Source organism: Osmerus eperlanus, chromosome 27 (assembly GCF_963692335.1).
Source record: "Osmerus eperlanus chromosome 27, fOsmEpe2.1, whole genome shotgun sequence".
NCBI lineage: Eukaryota > Metazoa > Chordata > Actinopteri > Osmeriformes > Osmeridae > Osmerus > Osmerus eperlanus.
The window spans coordinates 4,406,220-4,421,647 of NC_085044.1; the positions used below are offsets into that span (position 1 = coordinate 4,406,220).

The 15,428-nt window shown below is 45.8% G+C and overlaps 2 protein-coding genes across 2 annotated transcripts in view; one reads left to right on the top strand and one right to left on the bottom strand.

The window, feature by feature from the left end:
* LOC134013692 (glucocorticoid receptor-like) overlaps window positions 1-4,582 on the bottom strand; it is a 30,521-nt gene extending 25,939 nt beyond the window's left edge. Inside the window, exons 1-2 of the mRNA XM_062453350.1 lie at window positions 3,245-4,582; window positions 612-1,765 (exon numbers count right to left, since the gene is read on the bottom strand). Coding sequence (XP_062309334.1) covers window positions 612-1,756 — 1,145 coding nt within the window. The 5' untranslated portion in view covers window positions 1,757-1,765; window positions 3,245-4,582. The remainder of the gene's footprint in view (window positions 1-611; window positions 1,766-3,244) is intronic.
* A 3,448-nt stretch (window positions 4,583-8,030) lies between these two features.
* The window catches only part of kctd16b (potassium channel tetramerization domain containing 16b), a 43,903-nt gene continuing 36,505 nt past the window's right edge, over window positions 8,031-15,428 (top strand). The window contains exon 1 of the mRNA XM_062453402.1: window positions 8,031-8,042. The gene's annotated coding sequence lies outside the window, so the exon portion shown is untranslated. The remainder of the gene's footprint in view (window positions 8,043-15,428) is intronic.

Below are 15,428 nucleotides of genomic sequence, written 5' to 3' on the forward strand. Positions count from 1 at the left end.
GCAGTGCATCGTGAGAGCATGCCGTCGGAAAAGCTCTCCAAACATTCCCACAAGAAGCCAACTTGTAGACTAACTATACCATAACAGCCTTGTGTGTGTTCCTTCCTGTGTCTCTCTCTGTCTCTCTCTCACTGACTGTCTCTCCCTGTCTCTCTCTCCCTGACTCTCTCTCCCTGACTCTCTCTCCCTGACTCTCTCTCCCTGACTCTCTCTCCCTGACTCTCTCTCCCTCTGTCTCTCTCTCCCTGACTCTCTCTCCCTGACTCTCTCTCCCTGACTCTCTCTCCCTGACTCTCTCTCCCTGACTCTCTCTCCCTGACTCTCTCTCCCTGTCTCTCTCTCCGGAATGACTGGAGTTGTGGAGCTCGGAGAGAGGCCCACGTGTTAAAGCTGAGAGAGATCTGAAGAGAGAGCGAGACGGCACACCGGAGGCCACGGCCCGGCCCACGGCATGCCCGACTAGAACATCCACAAAAACAACCGGGCCAACTGGTGTCAGCATGAGTATCGAATGACCCGATTTCTGAAAGGATCCCTGGTAGCAGAGGAACCCACGCGGCAAGGACCTCGCCAATCGGATTCACGGAGCAGGTGAACCAAACACAGCCTACCTGCCGTAGCTGACGGGGAACACGGCTGAGGCCGACGCCCCCTCGGTCTCCCTCTGCATCCCCACGCTGTCCCCATATCCATTCCCTCGACTGCAGCCGTTGCCCACGGACGACAGAGGGGGGTACAGGCCAAAGAGAGGCTTCTGGTCGGGCTGCTGCAAGCCCAGAGCGGCCGAGCCCGGGTTGGCCCCGTAACCGTAGCCGGGCCCCCCCAAGGAGCCGCCGCCCCCCAGCAGGCCCAGGGCACCCGAAGGCCCGGCCAGGTCCATGCCAGAGACCTGGCAGTAGCTCCGGTTGTCCTGGGTCTCCTGCTTGATCACGCCCGGCGTGCACAGCTGGAGGAGGGAGTCGTCCGTGTCTTTCTCCGTCTTGATGACGGCCTGGCCCCGCCGGTCCACCCCGTCCCCCTTGCCGCAGCTCCCCCCGGAGCCGACGCCGCCCGGGGGCTTGGCGTCCAGCAGGGAGTCGTCCACCGACAGGGTGGAGAGGAACGCGGCCTCGTTGTCCCCGTAGAACTCGTTGAGGTCCGAGAGAGAACCGGGCAGGTCGAGGTCCCTCAGGATGTCCAGCGTGTTGTTGGCGCTGAGGCGGTCGCCACCGTACGAGTCCTTCTGGCCCCCGAAAGACGAGCAGGCGTCCAGACGGTCCTTGTCCATCGAGGAGAAGTCTTCGGTTTTGATGTGGAATGGGTCGAGTGGGTGAAATCCCATCCTCGAGTTCCCCAAGGTGGCGGGCGACCGGTTCAAACTCGCGATGCTCTCCTCCAGGAGGGAAAATTCCTCTGAATACAGACCCAAGTCCTGCTGTTGCTGCTGCTGCTGCTGCTGTTGCTGTTGCTGTTTCTGCGGTTGCTGCTGTTGCTGCTGCTGCTGCTGTTGCTGCTGCTGTTGCTGTTTCTGCATTCCCAGAGGAGCCGCCCCTAGAGACGAGACTTCCCTCTGGGCTTTGCTTCCCTCCAGTCCGTTCAGGGCCTCCCCACGGCCGGGGCCCTGGCTCTGGGCCCTGCAGGCCGGCAGGTGCACGGCGGAGGCCGAGGTGGCGGGCGCGGGGGCGGCCCCCGCCGCTTCCCTCTCCTCGCCGGGCCTCTCCTCGAACGGCGAGCTGTCGTCGTGGGTGTTTCTCCGTTTCGGTCCACCCTGATCCATGTCTAGATTCTGTTGACACACACACACAGAGGAGGTTCAGTCAAGGTACACGCCCAGGTCAAAGACCTAAGACTGGGCCTTTCCTGAGCCAGGACCCAACACATTACATGACACAGACAAACCAGAAGGGGGTAAAAGAAAAGGCTGAACTGAATAGGGCTTTAACATTTAGTGTAGTCCAGGGTAATTTCCCTCTTCCCGATTTAAGATCCACGAGACATATCGCAGAAATGAGCATGGAAAATCGCAGTGTTGATTCACGTTATAAGCAGGCTTTGACTGTACCCTTGCATCACCCTGGAGGTTCCTTAACTAAACTGTGGAAGCATGTCAGAACCCAAACACACTCAGCAAGACAGGTTCTGTCAAAATAACAAGAAGATTTACTGTCATCAGTATTGGGCAATACGTGACCAACAGATCCATGAGACTTGCGGCAAATTGAATAATTGCGGATAAATAAATAGGCTATGAAACATGCCAAATATATATACACAAGCGCCCAGTCTTCATTGAAGTTGTGATCAAGTTTCTACTGTCATTGTCAGGCACCCTGAGGGCTTCTTAACTATTCTGTGGAAGCATGTCAGAACTCAAACACACTTAGCCTGTATTTCAGGATGAACCCCTTTCTGTGCTACCAAACTTAACGGACGAACAGAAACTAAGCAGCGAAATAACCTTGATAACAACTGCAGAATTGAAGCTGCTCCTGCCTGTAGCGGTTGGTTCAACTGAGTTTAAGCTTTCCTTCATTGATACATGATGGTCATAAAAGGCCTATAAAGACATCTTATTATGCCATTTCTAACGTCAAATATGCTATAGTTCCTATACCATTTGTATGACTGATGCAAAATTGTCCATGTTAAAGTAGCCTTAGAAAGATAACCTCAAGAAAATCATGCAAGGCAGTTTAGAATCCAAGCACTGTGTCAATAGCAATAGAAAGATAGATAGCCTACCTAAAAGCAGTGTCGGTCCATTTTACTTTCGTAGACAGAACCTGACGTTTTACATCGGGGGAAAAGATATCTAAATTGCGCAAAATGTAGAATACAAAATGGAGCCATCGACAACAGAATATCGACGCCGGTGACTCGGTACAACTACATACAATCTACCAAATGTGCACGGCTATACTAGGCTGTTACAGTAATCTACAGTAGAAACGATAGAACAGCCGCAGTAGTGCAACCTGTTGGCTGTGACGGGTAACTGCACTACAAAAACTAAATTTAGGTTAAAATAGATTAGATGAATAAATTATCATGTAAAAATAATAACTGCATTACACAATACACACAATGATCAGATGTAACGTTAACAGCACACAACTGTCAAGGTCGGAAAAATGCCAGCTAAAACATGCCTAAAGTTTGAGCTTATAACAGCACTTGAATAGTCAATAGTCGTGTGACAGTTCGTGTGAAAGTCATACATTTCAAAAACCAACATCTGACTATTCTACAAACACATGACACGTACCTGATTTAAAAAACGTGGGTTCCAAGTACTGTACGCGAGGTCATCTCCCGTTCGTCTGAAAGTTGGATGGAATTTTGTGTGTGGCCTTATTTTTTCTTCTGCCAGAAAATAGAGCTATCTGTCAAGACTTATAACGATTTTCCAATCCCCCTGTCAGAATATATTAAAGTTTTAACGCCCACCGCTTAATTGTAAAAATAAAATAAAACTGTTCGCAATGTAGTATATCCTCGCACGCAACAAATCCACAAGCAGAAAGATACAAGTTTCTGTTTTTGGTCTATGGAATCGTAGATCATTAATGTTACATAATGACCAAGCTAGCCAACTACAGTGCAGTTTAAAACCATGGGCATGGCATAGCTGGATAGGAGGGCGGCTAACTAGCTTGACAGCAGTAAACGCCCCTCTAGAAGCAAACTCTACAGTCGGAAACACTGAAAACACAACCTTGCTCTTCGACGTGTCTCTCTGAACAAAGTTATAAATTACACCGCTAACACGTTAGAAAAAATTACAAGCAGGTCACTATGAAAGTGTTTTATATATAGCAAGACACTGACGTGCTGATGCAAGTTGTGCAAAACTTGCTCACGTAGCTAGCTCTAACGTCGTTAGCAAAAGAACGCTAGACTATCTAAAACCTCACTGAACTAAAACTAGACTAAATGCACTAAGTCAACAAACTTAATAGTTAAAGACGATGTGTATGTAGATAAAAGGCAACTTCCGACACTACGTTGGAAAGCTAAATAGCTAGTAGCGAAACATCTAGCTCCTTGGCCCAAGAAGGTTGTGCTAAGCAGCAGTCAACCAAACGCCGAGGAAGCGTCGGAGCCACCGAAAGCCGAGGACAAGATCGATCAAGTGCGTGCATAGAACTTCAACGCAAAAGTAACTTCGAAGACCGTTCTCACCTTTAATGGCTTGAAAAAGTCAATCCTCGTGAGCAACTAACTGCACTACTCTATTATCGTGTGCGTCAAAACACTAAACAATATTTCATGACTTAAAGTTTTAAGTCAGAAACGCATCGGTCAAAGTAACTGACAAGCAAAACGTTCGATGGCGCAGTAGATAGATAGATGGCAGTAGACGGTACTGTAGATAGAGCGGGGCGAAGGGCACGTTGACAGCCGCTCTGGAAATAAACAAGATCTGAAGACAGCTGGATCCGCGGCTCCGTTTCCCTCCACTGCGTATTGCTGCTCAAAAACAGCTCATCTGCAAGGGATAGCTAAACGAGTCGACGTCGACGGCTTGTTCGACAACACTGTGTTTAACCGAACAGAAAAATAATTCCGAGATTATGCCTGTGAAACTGCCTCAGCTGTCAGTCCCGAAGTCGGACATGCGCAGAGAGAGGCTGGGAACAAATGGCAGATATAACTGATTTAAATGGACGCATTTTTCAACAAAACTTATATAATAAACTGCTATAATAAGTTGTCAAGATGATATTTCAATCACAATGATTAGCCTATACTAACGCTTAAGAAATATCTACGGCTGTATTGTATTCTGTTGAAGTGTAACTTTATTCTAAACAGGCCTAGTTTAAATCATTCGCTATAGGCTACTTTCTTGATGATATATTTTTTTATAGCCTCATGTCAGCTTCGGTGCATTCTTAGTTATTGTCATGCACTCTTTCCCTTGATTGTGTGTAGATGTATTTACCATTGAGTGATGCTGTGAGACTTGGACACGGTTGGTATCAGGGTAAGAGAGTAGAGAAAGAAGGTATGGGAGGGGGAAGAATTGAGGTGGCAGGCAAGGCAAGGGGCTCCATGCAAACCAGCCGATTAGGAGGGGCAGTGTGTGTCCTGAACATGTGGATGATTCATTAGCACACAGCCCAGCTTGATGGAGGCTGGAACATGCCTAAGTCTCCCATGGGCAACGGGGAACACCACACTGTTCTCAGCCAGAGAACACATTGTCTGTGCAAACCACTGTGGATCCTCCAGTTTACCGTTGTGTAATTATGGTTTCAAGGAATATAATGCTAGATCTAATATAATGCTACGGCAGCAACACCGTGTCAATAATCAGCATTCTCCCCTGATTTATATTATAATGTATGCTTGTTTATCTTTCACCATTGTCTTCCATTGTTAGTTGACAATCAATATGGTGTGCATTAAAACATTTCTGTTTTGACTGTACTAATACACAAATCCAACTTCCTAGGCTCTCGCCAAACCTATACCCCCACCGTTGCCACCTAATCTAACCCACGCACTCGGTTTTAGACATCAGCCAATAATGACATCGTATGACAGTCAAAGTCCTTCACTGTCCTCATGTTGAGGCATCACTGGAATGGACGGCTCCACTCTAAAGAGGTTGTATGGCCTGATAATTGCTCACTTGGTCCTGTCTGTCAGGGACCAGCAGCATGGAGTGGTAACCTGATTTAACATGAACAGGGGCAAAGGCGACGCGGTGGGACCTTTGATTTCACTATTCAGTTGACTCGGATCCGTGAGGGAGAATGTGGACACAGGTAGGCGTATCCAGACGTAACCCTCATGAATAGGATGGCGTTTTTTTCCCTCAACAGCAGCAGTCATCTACCGAGAAGGGAGGGTGTTCCCTCCGAAAGCATCCCAGGAACTTGGAACTGACCCAAATGATCAGGTCGCCCGCTTATAGCGCAACAGAGTGAAGATTCAAGAGCTGCTATTTATACAGAATGATTTATCGCATCGCATGTCAGTTCATAAGCTTCTCTTCCAACCTTTTTGTGATCAAATTATATTTTTCTATTTGTATAAATGTATGAAGTTGTTATTTTTTAGACACTCAGTTTGAGGAAGTATAAATAAGGCTTGTTTGGACCCCAGACATTAATAGCCATTGACATGGTCTAAATTTGCATGGTCTAAACAGTACAATGAAATTGGAAAACTTTTCAAATCTGTTTATACATTTTTACAGATTCTTCCTACCAGGCGTGCATTTATGCTTTGCATTGAAGTCAGTTTCATTACCCTTACCATATTACTGTCCTGGTTACAAGCTGCCAGTAGATTGCCCTCAAGTCATGTATTTATATTTTGCCCTGTCTAAATGTCACAGATTGCATGTGTGTGTGTGTTTGTGTTTGACAGCAGGGCTCAACAATTTGCACACTATGCACAGTTTGAGATAGCATTACATAGCATAAAATAGCTATTTCCCCCCAAAACACAATGTAAATGGTTCAAATATGGTCAATAATACAGATGTACTTTTATCTTTTTACATACCGTACTTTTAATTTAAGGTAGTTATAATATGTGTTTTGACAATTCTGGTGAAAAAAACATCTTGAAACATATAATTATGAAAATATTGTTGAAAAATATTGTTTTTTTTTATTATTACTTGTGCAATAACATTAACCTTTAACTTTAGTACTATATTGTAAAGTAATGCAACCGTACAATGTCACTAAACAATAAATACAACATACAATATTTAATTATTGTCATTTAAACAGTCGTTTTACAGCAAACCTAAATGATGGGAACCAAATGCAGTGGAGTCGGCAGGCATGGCAGAAACAAGGGTTTTATTCACAAAACCGGGAACAGATAGGGTACTCACACAGACAGGTATGGTAAGGACAAGACAAAGACTGGACACAAAACAGAAACCTAAATACACAGAACCAAACGACACACAGGTGGACACAATAACGCTAACGAGAACAACTGAAGACAATGACAGGGAAACACTAGGGCAGGGCAAAAAACTGAAACCGGGGGGGGGGCACGGCTGTGGCCGTGACAGGAAGACCACACACCTTTGAGGAAATAAAGGAATTTACTGTGATGTTCATTTTACAGCTAAATATGTTGAATATGTGTTGACCATACTGTATTGTGGAATGTGTTTCTGATATAAGAAGTGGTCGGCCAACTACAGTTTACTACGGTTATTTACTGGATTTACTATGCAATAAATACAATCAGATCAAAACCTTTAGCAGTGCTGCACCTCCCTTTAACTCAAAACTCATCTTCAACCAAACAATGTTGAAAAAAAACAAATTTAAGATTGAATATGACTACCAAAATCTAAATCTATCCTGCAAATCCTGATTAATATTTACTACTGTAGTACTCACTGTCTCACTGTATAATCACTTGCTTTGCATTGTACACTGTTTCACGATTCTACTTATGTTTCTTTCTGGTACATGTATCTAGGACTCTTCCTGTCTGGTGTTAAAACACCTCCTTCTAGCCAGGCACGAAGCACTGTAGAGATGCCAAGTGGCACTTGCAGAGAGGAGGGTGGGAGATAGAGAGATACACAGAGAGAGAGAGAGAGAGAGAGAGAGAGAGAGAGAGAGAGAGAGAGAGAGAGAGAGAGAGAGAGAGAGAGAGAGAGAGAGAGAGAGAGAGAGAGAGAGAGAGAGAGAGAGAGAGAGAGAGAGAGAGAGAGAGAGAGAGAGAGAGAGAGAGAGAGAGAGAGAGAGAGAGAGAGAGAGAGAGAGAGATGCACAGTAGGGTTTTGGAAATATGTCAGTAATGTCTGTAATGTTTGATGATGGCAGTAATTAAGTGGATGTGTTGGTGGTAAATAGAGAGATTGGTTGCAGCTAGTGACACACAGAAAGTTAATTTACGTTTACTTTAAGTTGCAATGTATTTTCTGTAGATTTTTAGTAGAAGCTGGTAGATTTGGTTTGTGTATTCAAAAGTAACCTGAGACTTGATTGTCTTTAAGATAATAGCACAGAAACAGTTGAGGGAATGCAAGAGTTGCTTGGAGAATGTGTAATATGAACCAACAACTCTATCAAGTTATTTCTACAGAGATGGTAAGCTCCTTTGCTTTGACAGAGGGTTTCCGGTTGTTTAACCACAGCAAGGTCTCATTCTGTTTTGATACTACTGGTGCCAATCAGGCTTAGTTCAGCCATTGGTGCAACAACTAGCTTGATAATACAACTGGACGAAATCCCCTTCCAGCCACAGAGGCGAAGGCTGTCAACAGGAGCTTGATGCTTGTCACGCACTCACAAGATCCTGCTTTCAAACTCCCAGGGGTGAGAGGTCAATTGTTTTTCGTTTAAAGAGAGGGAGGGTAAACGTCTCGAACGAAACCAGTTGTACACGTTTAACTCTGCTAAGACACACACAGCATGCGGGGGTAGGTTGTACAGCGGAATCAAAACATTGACTTATGGGTGACGGAGTCGATCGGCAGTTTTTTTCCTCCTCAGGTAAAGGTATAGCTGCGGATACAGCCGTGGGGACGGTTGTTTTTTTCGTGATTCAAACTGTTGAGCTGAGCAGGCTGTGCTCAAACAAACGAGTGCCCATCACAACAAGTGTGAACGCAAATGTCACCTACAACATCGTATATTATTTCCTCGAAGGCTTAGTAGCTCGGCAGCATCTTCCACTCTTTCGGGAGAGACTGCAGGTGAATCTGGTTAGTGCCGAAACAGGACTGGGAGACCAACTGGTTTAAGGAAATCTTAAGACAGATCAGTGGCTCCATGTCTGGGGTAGAACCTCACCTCCTGTCCCCTGATGCATGAAACATTCCTGACGCTAGTTGTCTTTCTTTGTATTGGTCATTCTCTGAAATGCCTTTTCCCTGCCCTAAAAGGCAGTCACGACACTAAAAGTGACAGTGATGGCTGAGAATGATCCGTCTGTGTCAGAGGAAAGACCTGGAAATCTGTCTTGTAGGGGATGAAATCAATACTTCAGCGTACAGAATGAAGGCACTTAGCGTTGGTCCCTGAAGGCCTAAACATTGTGTTCATCTCAAATAGGTACATGCATGGAAATCGCCGGCTCTCACGGTGAACTCAGGGAAGGGGTCTGACTTGAGCGAGATATTGTCCTCATGGGGCTGGTTCGGAAAAGTATGTACTGTAAGAGTGTTGGTCAGAGCATGCCACTCCTAGTTTGGTTTACTGTAATCAAAGTCTCAGAATGGAGGTACAACTGCACACCGAGACATATTTGTAAAGTGGAGACTCCATGTGGAAGATATTCTACAGAATGATTAATCGTGTGTACTTAGGGATCCACATACTGCGAAACCTCTGTGAATTACAAACATGACATTACATGACATTTATGCATTTAGCAGACGCTTTTATCCAAAGCAACTTCCAAGAGAGAGCTTTAAATAAGTGCATAGGTCACTGAACATAACAACGAGGTAGCCCCAAACATCGTGGGTAACCAAACATGAAGCATACATTGTGAAAACCAAAGAAGTCGCAAAGCGAAGAACCATAAGAGCATGTAGTTAGACAAGTTACAATTAAAACCTGTGGAAAAAGCAAGCAACAATAATATATTTCACAGCGAGTACAATCATTTTAAGTCAGTTACAACTAACCAACAAGAGCAACAAGTCTCACCCAACATAATGAGGTTGGGTGTATTTAAAGTCTGGTGAGCTGAGAAATCCTATGAGTCCATTTCATTGGAATTGCATGCAGCACAGCCTTATGGTGGGGATTCGGAAAGATTTTGTATGAACAAGACACAACAGGACTCTTCCGGTAAAAGTGGGCTCAGGTGTAGCTGGGGCACAAGGTCAATACTCCACACAAGGTGTTTGCAACCTAACAGGGCTACTGGAAGATACAACAGCAGACTCCATGGGAACTGCACACTTTCTTTTCAATCAGATCAATCAGCCGGAAATCTTTTTGATCCAAATGATGTGATCCGTAAAGGGGCCTACAGTGCAATTCCAGCTCTGCAAGATATTAAACTGGTACATACTGTTGTGTGATGTGACACTTTACACTTCAATTTACACAGAGATTGGGAGCACCGAACCACAGTGTTACAATGATCAAATATTTTTCAGACTAATAGCTTTACAAATCCAACTGAATCAATGGAAATTGGGCACCCCATCCTTCATCGATTTAACCCCTCGACTTTCCTTTCTTCAATCCTAGCCCCTTCCCGCTAATCCATTTCCTGATTTACAATTCTCAAATCATTGTCATTCCTTCCTCTGAATGTCAAAGGTTGTTGGTTGTAGTCCTAATAGTATCTTGCCTTGCCTAAAGCTACATATGATATCATAGTTATTTCCCTCCAAATTAGGGATGACACCATTATGCCAAAGGCATTTGACTTAGATGCAACCAACATTTTTGAGGCCAGGCAAACACATCCACACAGATAAAAAGATTTTGAAGACAAGCAAAAAAAAAGAGATCTGCTAAGGCTGCAAACACTGTACTGTATTGGCCTAGATCTATTGGCCCAGATTGTAAACCAGTAAATATTTATCTATACAGATTTTTAAAAACATTTCGTAAAATGACGTGTTGCTGTGGTTGGATGGAGGAAATTGGGTTGAGGCTAAACAAACCAGCCTGGTCTAGTAAGCAGATGACTAATCATGACATGGTTTTCATTATCCTGCAGATGGGTAAGAGTCAGTTACCTTGCCCTGAAGAGATAGGGTATGTGAGGTTGTGCCAGTGTACAGATTTGTGGGCATGAGTGTATTCTTAGTTTCTGTGTGTGTATACGTGTCTTTCTTTGTGTGTGTGTGTGTGTGTGTGTGTGTGTGTGTGCATGCGTGTGAGTAAGTGTGTAGAGCCCCAAGGCCAGAGTGAGAAGTTTGTGATGGGATTGTTTGTTCATGTTTACTAACAAATCTGTGCCCCACCCTCCCCACAGATTTGTTGGAGGGAGCCCCAGTAGTGTAGCTGCTATTTGGAAACAACAACAAGAAAGCTTGCAAAAGCATATGAAAGAAACTTGTATTTTGGAAAGAAATCCACACCTGGAAAGTGGACAGTGCCATCAATCCAGATGGTATTCTTCCCACCCACATGTAAGGTTAGTGACATTGAGAAGTCCTCCAAAAAAACAGACTTTTATTACCTAGGTAATTGGCCCAGTAATAAGATGCTTGTTTATTTGTTGAAGCAATTTGACAGGGGTATTAGGGGCTATTAAGAGGAGAGGGCTTTTAATCAGTGTATTATAATGCATTGTGAGATGTGTTCTCTTGCTATCTCTCCGTTGGACACAGCTGCTACTAGGCCGAGTTAAAATCAACAATTTGATCTCATTTACGGTGAGCCTCTGGCCTACTTTTAGACAGCCAGTCGCCGCTGATACAAGACTCCGCCAAATATTAACAAAGGTGAGGCGAACGGTGAGAGGCTGAGTGTCAGAGCTTGTTCTGAACACCTACTGTGTGGAGACTAACGTCCCACTAGCGCGCGTCGTGAAGTCCAGGGCTGGGCAGCTTATTTCCCGGCTGCGATGATGCGGCAGATCCGACGGTCACAGAAACAGGTGCAGGGTCGTAGGCGAGAGATTAACGCCTGGCTCCGCTATGGCAGCACTTGGCTCCTGATCTGTATCCACTCACTAACAACAGCTCTGAGAAGGAGGAACGACGGCTTGAATCCACTGCTACCGCCACGACAGCTCGCACGGCGCACAGTTCAACCAACACAAAGGGAAATTATGTTACGTGTGTAGACAAGCTTTTTGGCCCAGTCAAGACAACAGGAAAGTGCCGAATTCAACTACAAGTGACGTATGCGTGTTCGTTTCACTATTGTTGTGAAAATCATCTCTATTGTCAGCTCCTATCAAGCACATAAACACATACTCTATATAATGGAAGCAAAGTAATAATGGCCTTTGCGTAATTTGTAAACTATAATATACAAGTATATATAAAGAGACGGCGCTAAAATACATCGACGTGTTTTTGTCTTCTTTCTATCTGGCATGTGCATATTCTGTATATACATGAGTAGGGCAACAGTAGTGTTGTTCACGTCATCTCAGTCAAGAACCCTACGTGTGGTGCGTGCGACAGAGGCAATAGAGGTCCAGTTCATGTGACACACGGGAGTAACATGACTCTCAGGGCGGTAACCCTGGTATCACCCATTGGGCCTGAGGCTGAGGTTGAGGGAGAGGGCAGAGAACACGAGAGGCAGAAGCCGGGTGCAAGGAGGCAGCCGAACCTCAGTGTGTGGTCAGCGGAGGCCCACGAAGGCGAGGAGAGCAGTCGAGGCTAGGGAAAAGCATCAGTCTGTGGGTGTGCGTCTACGTCCTAGCGAGTCACGCGCCACATGATGTGTCTACTGTATGTGTGTGTGACAGAACGGCGGTTGTTTCACCTTCCCGGACCCCCCCCCCCAAAAAAAAATCCCACGATGTTTAACATTTGAGGTGTGACGAACGCTATTTGGAGTATGAAGCCGTTTCTTTATGCGGTCCGGCCTATTTCGCTCCGGCGGGTTGGTACACGGTACACTTCTCTGAGTGTGTGAGTGTCACTGTGCTCCTGTAACTATCGCAGCAGTGAGAGCACAACGATCCGATGACGTCTTAAACGGTCTGTGTTGTGTACGCATGGTTGAAAACAGAGAGGCCCAGTCTGGCAGCGACGCGACACAGATAACTGCAGGGGAGAGAAGAAAAAAGGAATAAAGGTTCCAGTCACATATACAGTGCGCAAGCCGTGAGGGTGCTACGTCGAGCCCCCCCGAGGCTTTGGAAAGATAGTTGTAGATCTCTCCGATGTTCTTCTTGTCAATGGTTGTTTTGTGTTGCCGTGCCTTTCAAGCCGTCTTGCCGAAGCTGCAATCTTTGCCCTTTCAGGAACGAAAGAAAACAAATCGGTTGATAAACTGATACGTGTGTGCCGGTACATGTGTGTGTGAGTACTGAATACCACTTTAGGGAAGGTATACATTTCATTTGTTTGTCGAACTTGTTTCTCATTATTATTTTCAGATATTGTCAAATGTCTGGCCTTTATGATGTCAACATTTATTATTTATAGTTCAAGTCACCACGGATTGTCTATAATTAGGCCAAGTTAATGACATCTGTTTACCAGGACTTGTGAAGAGATGTTATGTCCCGGTGACGCCAGCATCAGCACAATACCGTGCACAAGGGCCAGTGACCTTGCTTCTGCATGAGCGCACCCCACAACAACTCTGACAGCTGCACATGCAAGGTGGACGGATCTCCGAGTGTGTTCGCGTCAATATGTGTATGTGTGCGATCGTTGACGTTCGTCAAGCATCAAGTCAGCCGGCCATCAAGAGGACAGACAAGCAGACGTATGTCAGGAACAAAGGGGCGACTTAGGAACACCCTGTTGCACATCCAACCGGTCCACGCGCATTCATTCGCCCCATCTGGTATGGGGGTACGAGTGGCCACACAGCCAGGAAAGGGTTAAAGGGAAAGAGAGGCCCTATCCAACACCAAGTTAGGGGGTGAGCTCGGCTAGTAAGTGTATATCTCTGTGTGTGTCTGTGTGTGTGTGTCTGTCTGTGTGTGTGTCTGTGTGTGTCTGTGTGTGTCTGTGTGTGTGTGTGTGTGTGTGTGTGTGTGTGTGGGGCCAGCCACGATCGGCAACCATGTGTGTTGAGCGGCCGCTCATTAAATAATGTACTGTAGGGGCATGGGTTTAGCCGAGGCTCCTGTCAGAGCGGGTTATCCACGCGACTGCCCCGCGTTTGCATCCCGCCCCGTACTACCTCTCCCAGACGTCAACACACACTGCGCGTTACTTCCAGGTTGCTGGAGGGGAGGAAAGGGGGAGGGGCCTCGGGGCTTCCGCCGCTTCGACCGCGGCGACTCTTGAAATAATCATGACCTTATCCCCGCTTCGCTGAGCGCGCCGCAGCGGAAAACGGATCGACGGTGGGGGGGGGGGGGGGGGGGGGGGAGACAAGTGTTTGTCGTCAGTCGGAACGGGGACACGTCCCGACGCGTCCGCTTCCGCGGTGACGAGAGCTGTTGGGATGGCGACGACGTCGAGAGTCCAAATCCACAGTGTGATTGGAGTCAAATGAATCGAAGATCAAGATGTGTATATGTGTGGATTGGGATTTGTGGAGTAAGGCCCCGAACTTGTGCACTGTAGCTATATGGCGAATTGTGAATGACAAATTCTTCATTTGCTCAATTATCCATCGCTCCCTCCACCCATCTCGTTGCAAAGAACGGGATGCGTGAATTCTATCATGCTCACACACATCTACATGCTATAATAAACACTTCAACACACCCAGATTAAAAGTTAAGTAACTGAAGCTAACGAACAGCTAACGTAAAAAAAAAGAACAATTAATAATCAACTATATTTCTGCAAATCCCTTGATAAGCAGAACACTTGATGTTCATTGTGATGTGAATAGGCTAGCTAAACCCAGGAATATAATCTACAATCCAATGAAGGATGTGAAACATACTCAAGTACTTCAAGCCTATTTTCATGTTGCCAAACTTAACAGAAGTCCCTAAAACCAAGTAGCATGATTCCTAAAACAAAAGCACTATGGCCTAAAACTCAAATCAATCTGGTTCTGAAATATATCATTGGACAGTGTTTTGACCATTGGAACTGATCCAGTGTCCATTAAATCCATTTTCCTCTCCTGTCAAGTAACAGTCACACATCCAGTTTACCACCATTAGTCACACTTTTTAGGGATGCAATACTTGTATTACTGTATAATAATGTACTACTAATTCTTACTAATGTAAGAAATGTAATAAAGATGCCTCTGAATTGGTTCACTGTTTGGCAGAGTCCAGAACAGTTAGGTCACATTAAATGAACTAGAAATCATCCGTGGACAATTCAATGATATAAATGTCTGAGTGTGAATGTTTAACTGGCAGTTCTCCGTCCGTCCAACGGATCGTAAGTCATTGAGCGTGGAGTGGATGACCTCGTTACCGAGCAGAGTGCTGCCGTCATGGCCTCGCGCCTACATGAGGTTTATAAACGCGGCCTGATGAAGTCGCGGGGCGCATGCGGCCTTCCAAACGATTTTCCGCTCATGAGACCGCAACAAGTTTGGCTATTGGTGTTCTACCGCATGCATTCCTCGTTGAACACATCGCGGCGACGTCGTGAATAAATGCATGCACTCTGCGACGCGTGTGTGCGAAAGAGTGCGTGTCTGGTAGGGAGGGGGGGGGGACTTGGCTAGCTTCAACGCACACACAAACATGAAATGATCCACCATGCGAGTCTGTCTTCACACTTGCGAATCACAAGACGAGGTCTGACAAACCATCACCCGGTCGACCCTCCCATCAGAACTTCTGACGACCCTCCCTAGGAGCCCTGATTGGTGCTGGGAGCCAGTTCATCGAGTTCCAAATTGACCGAGGGGTCCATGCAAGGAGGCCGC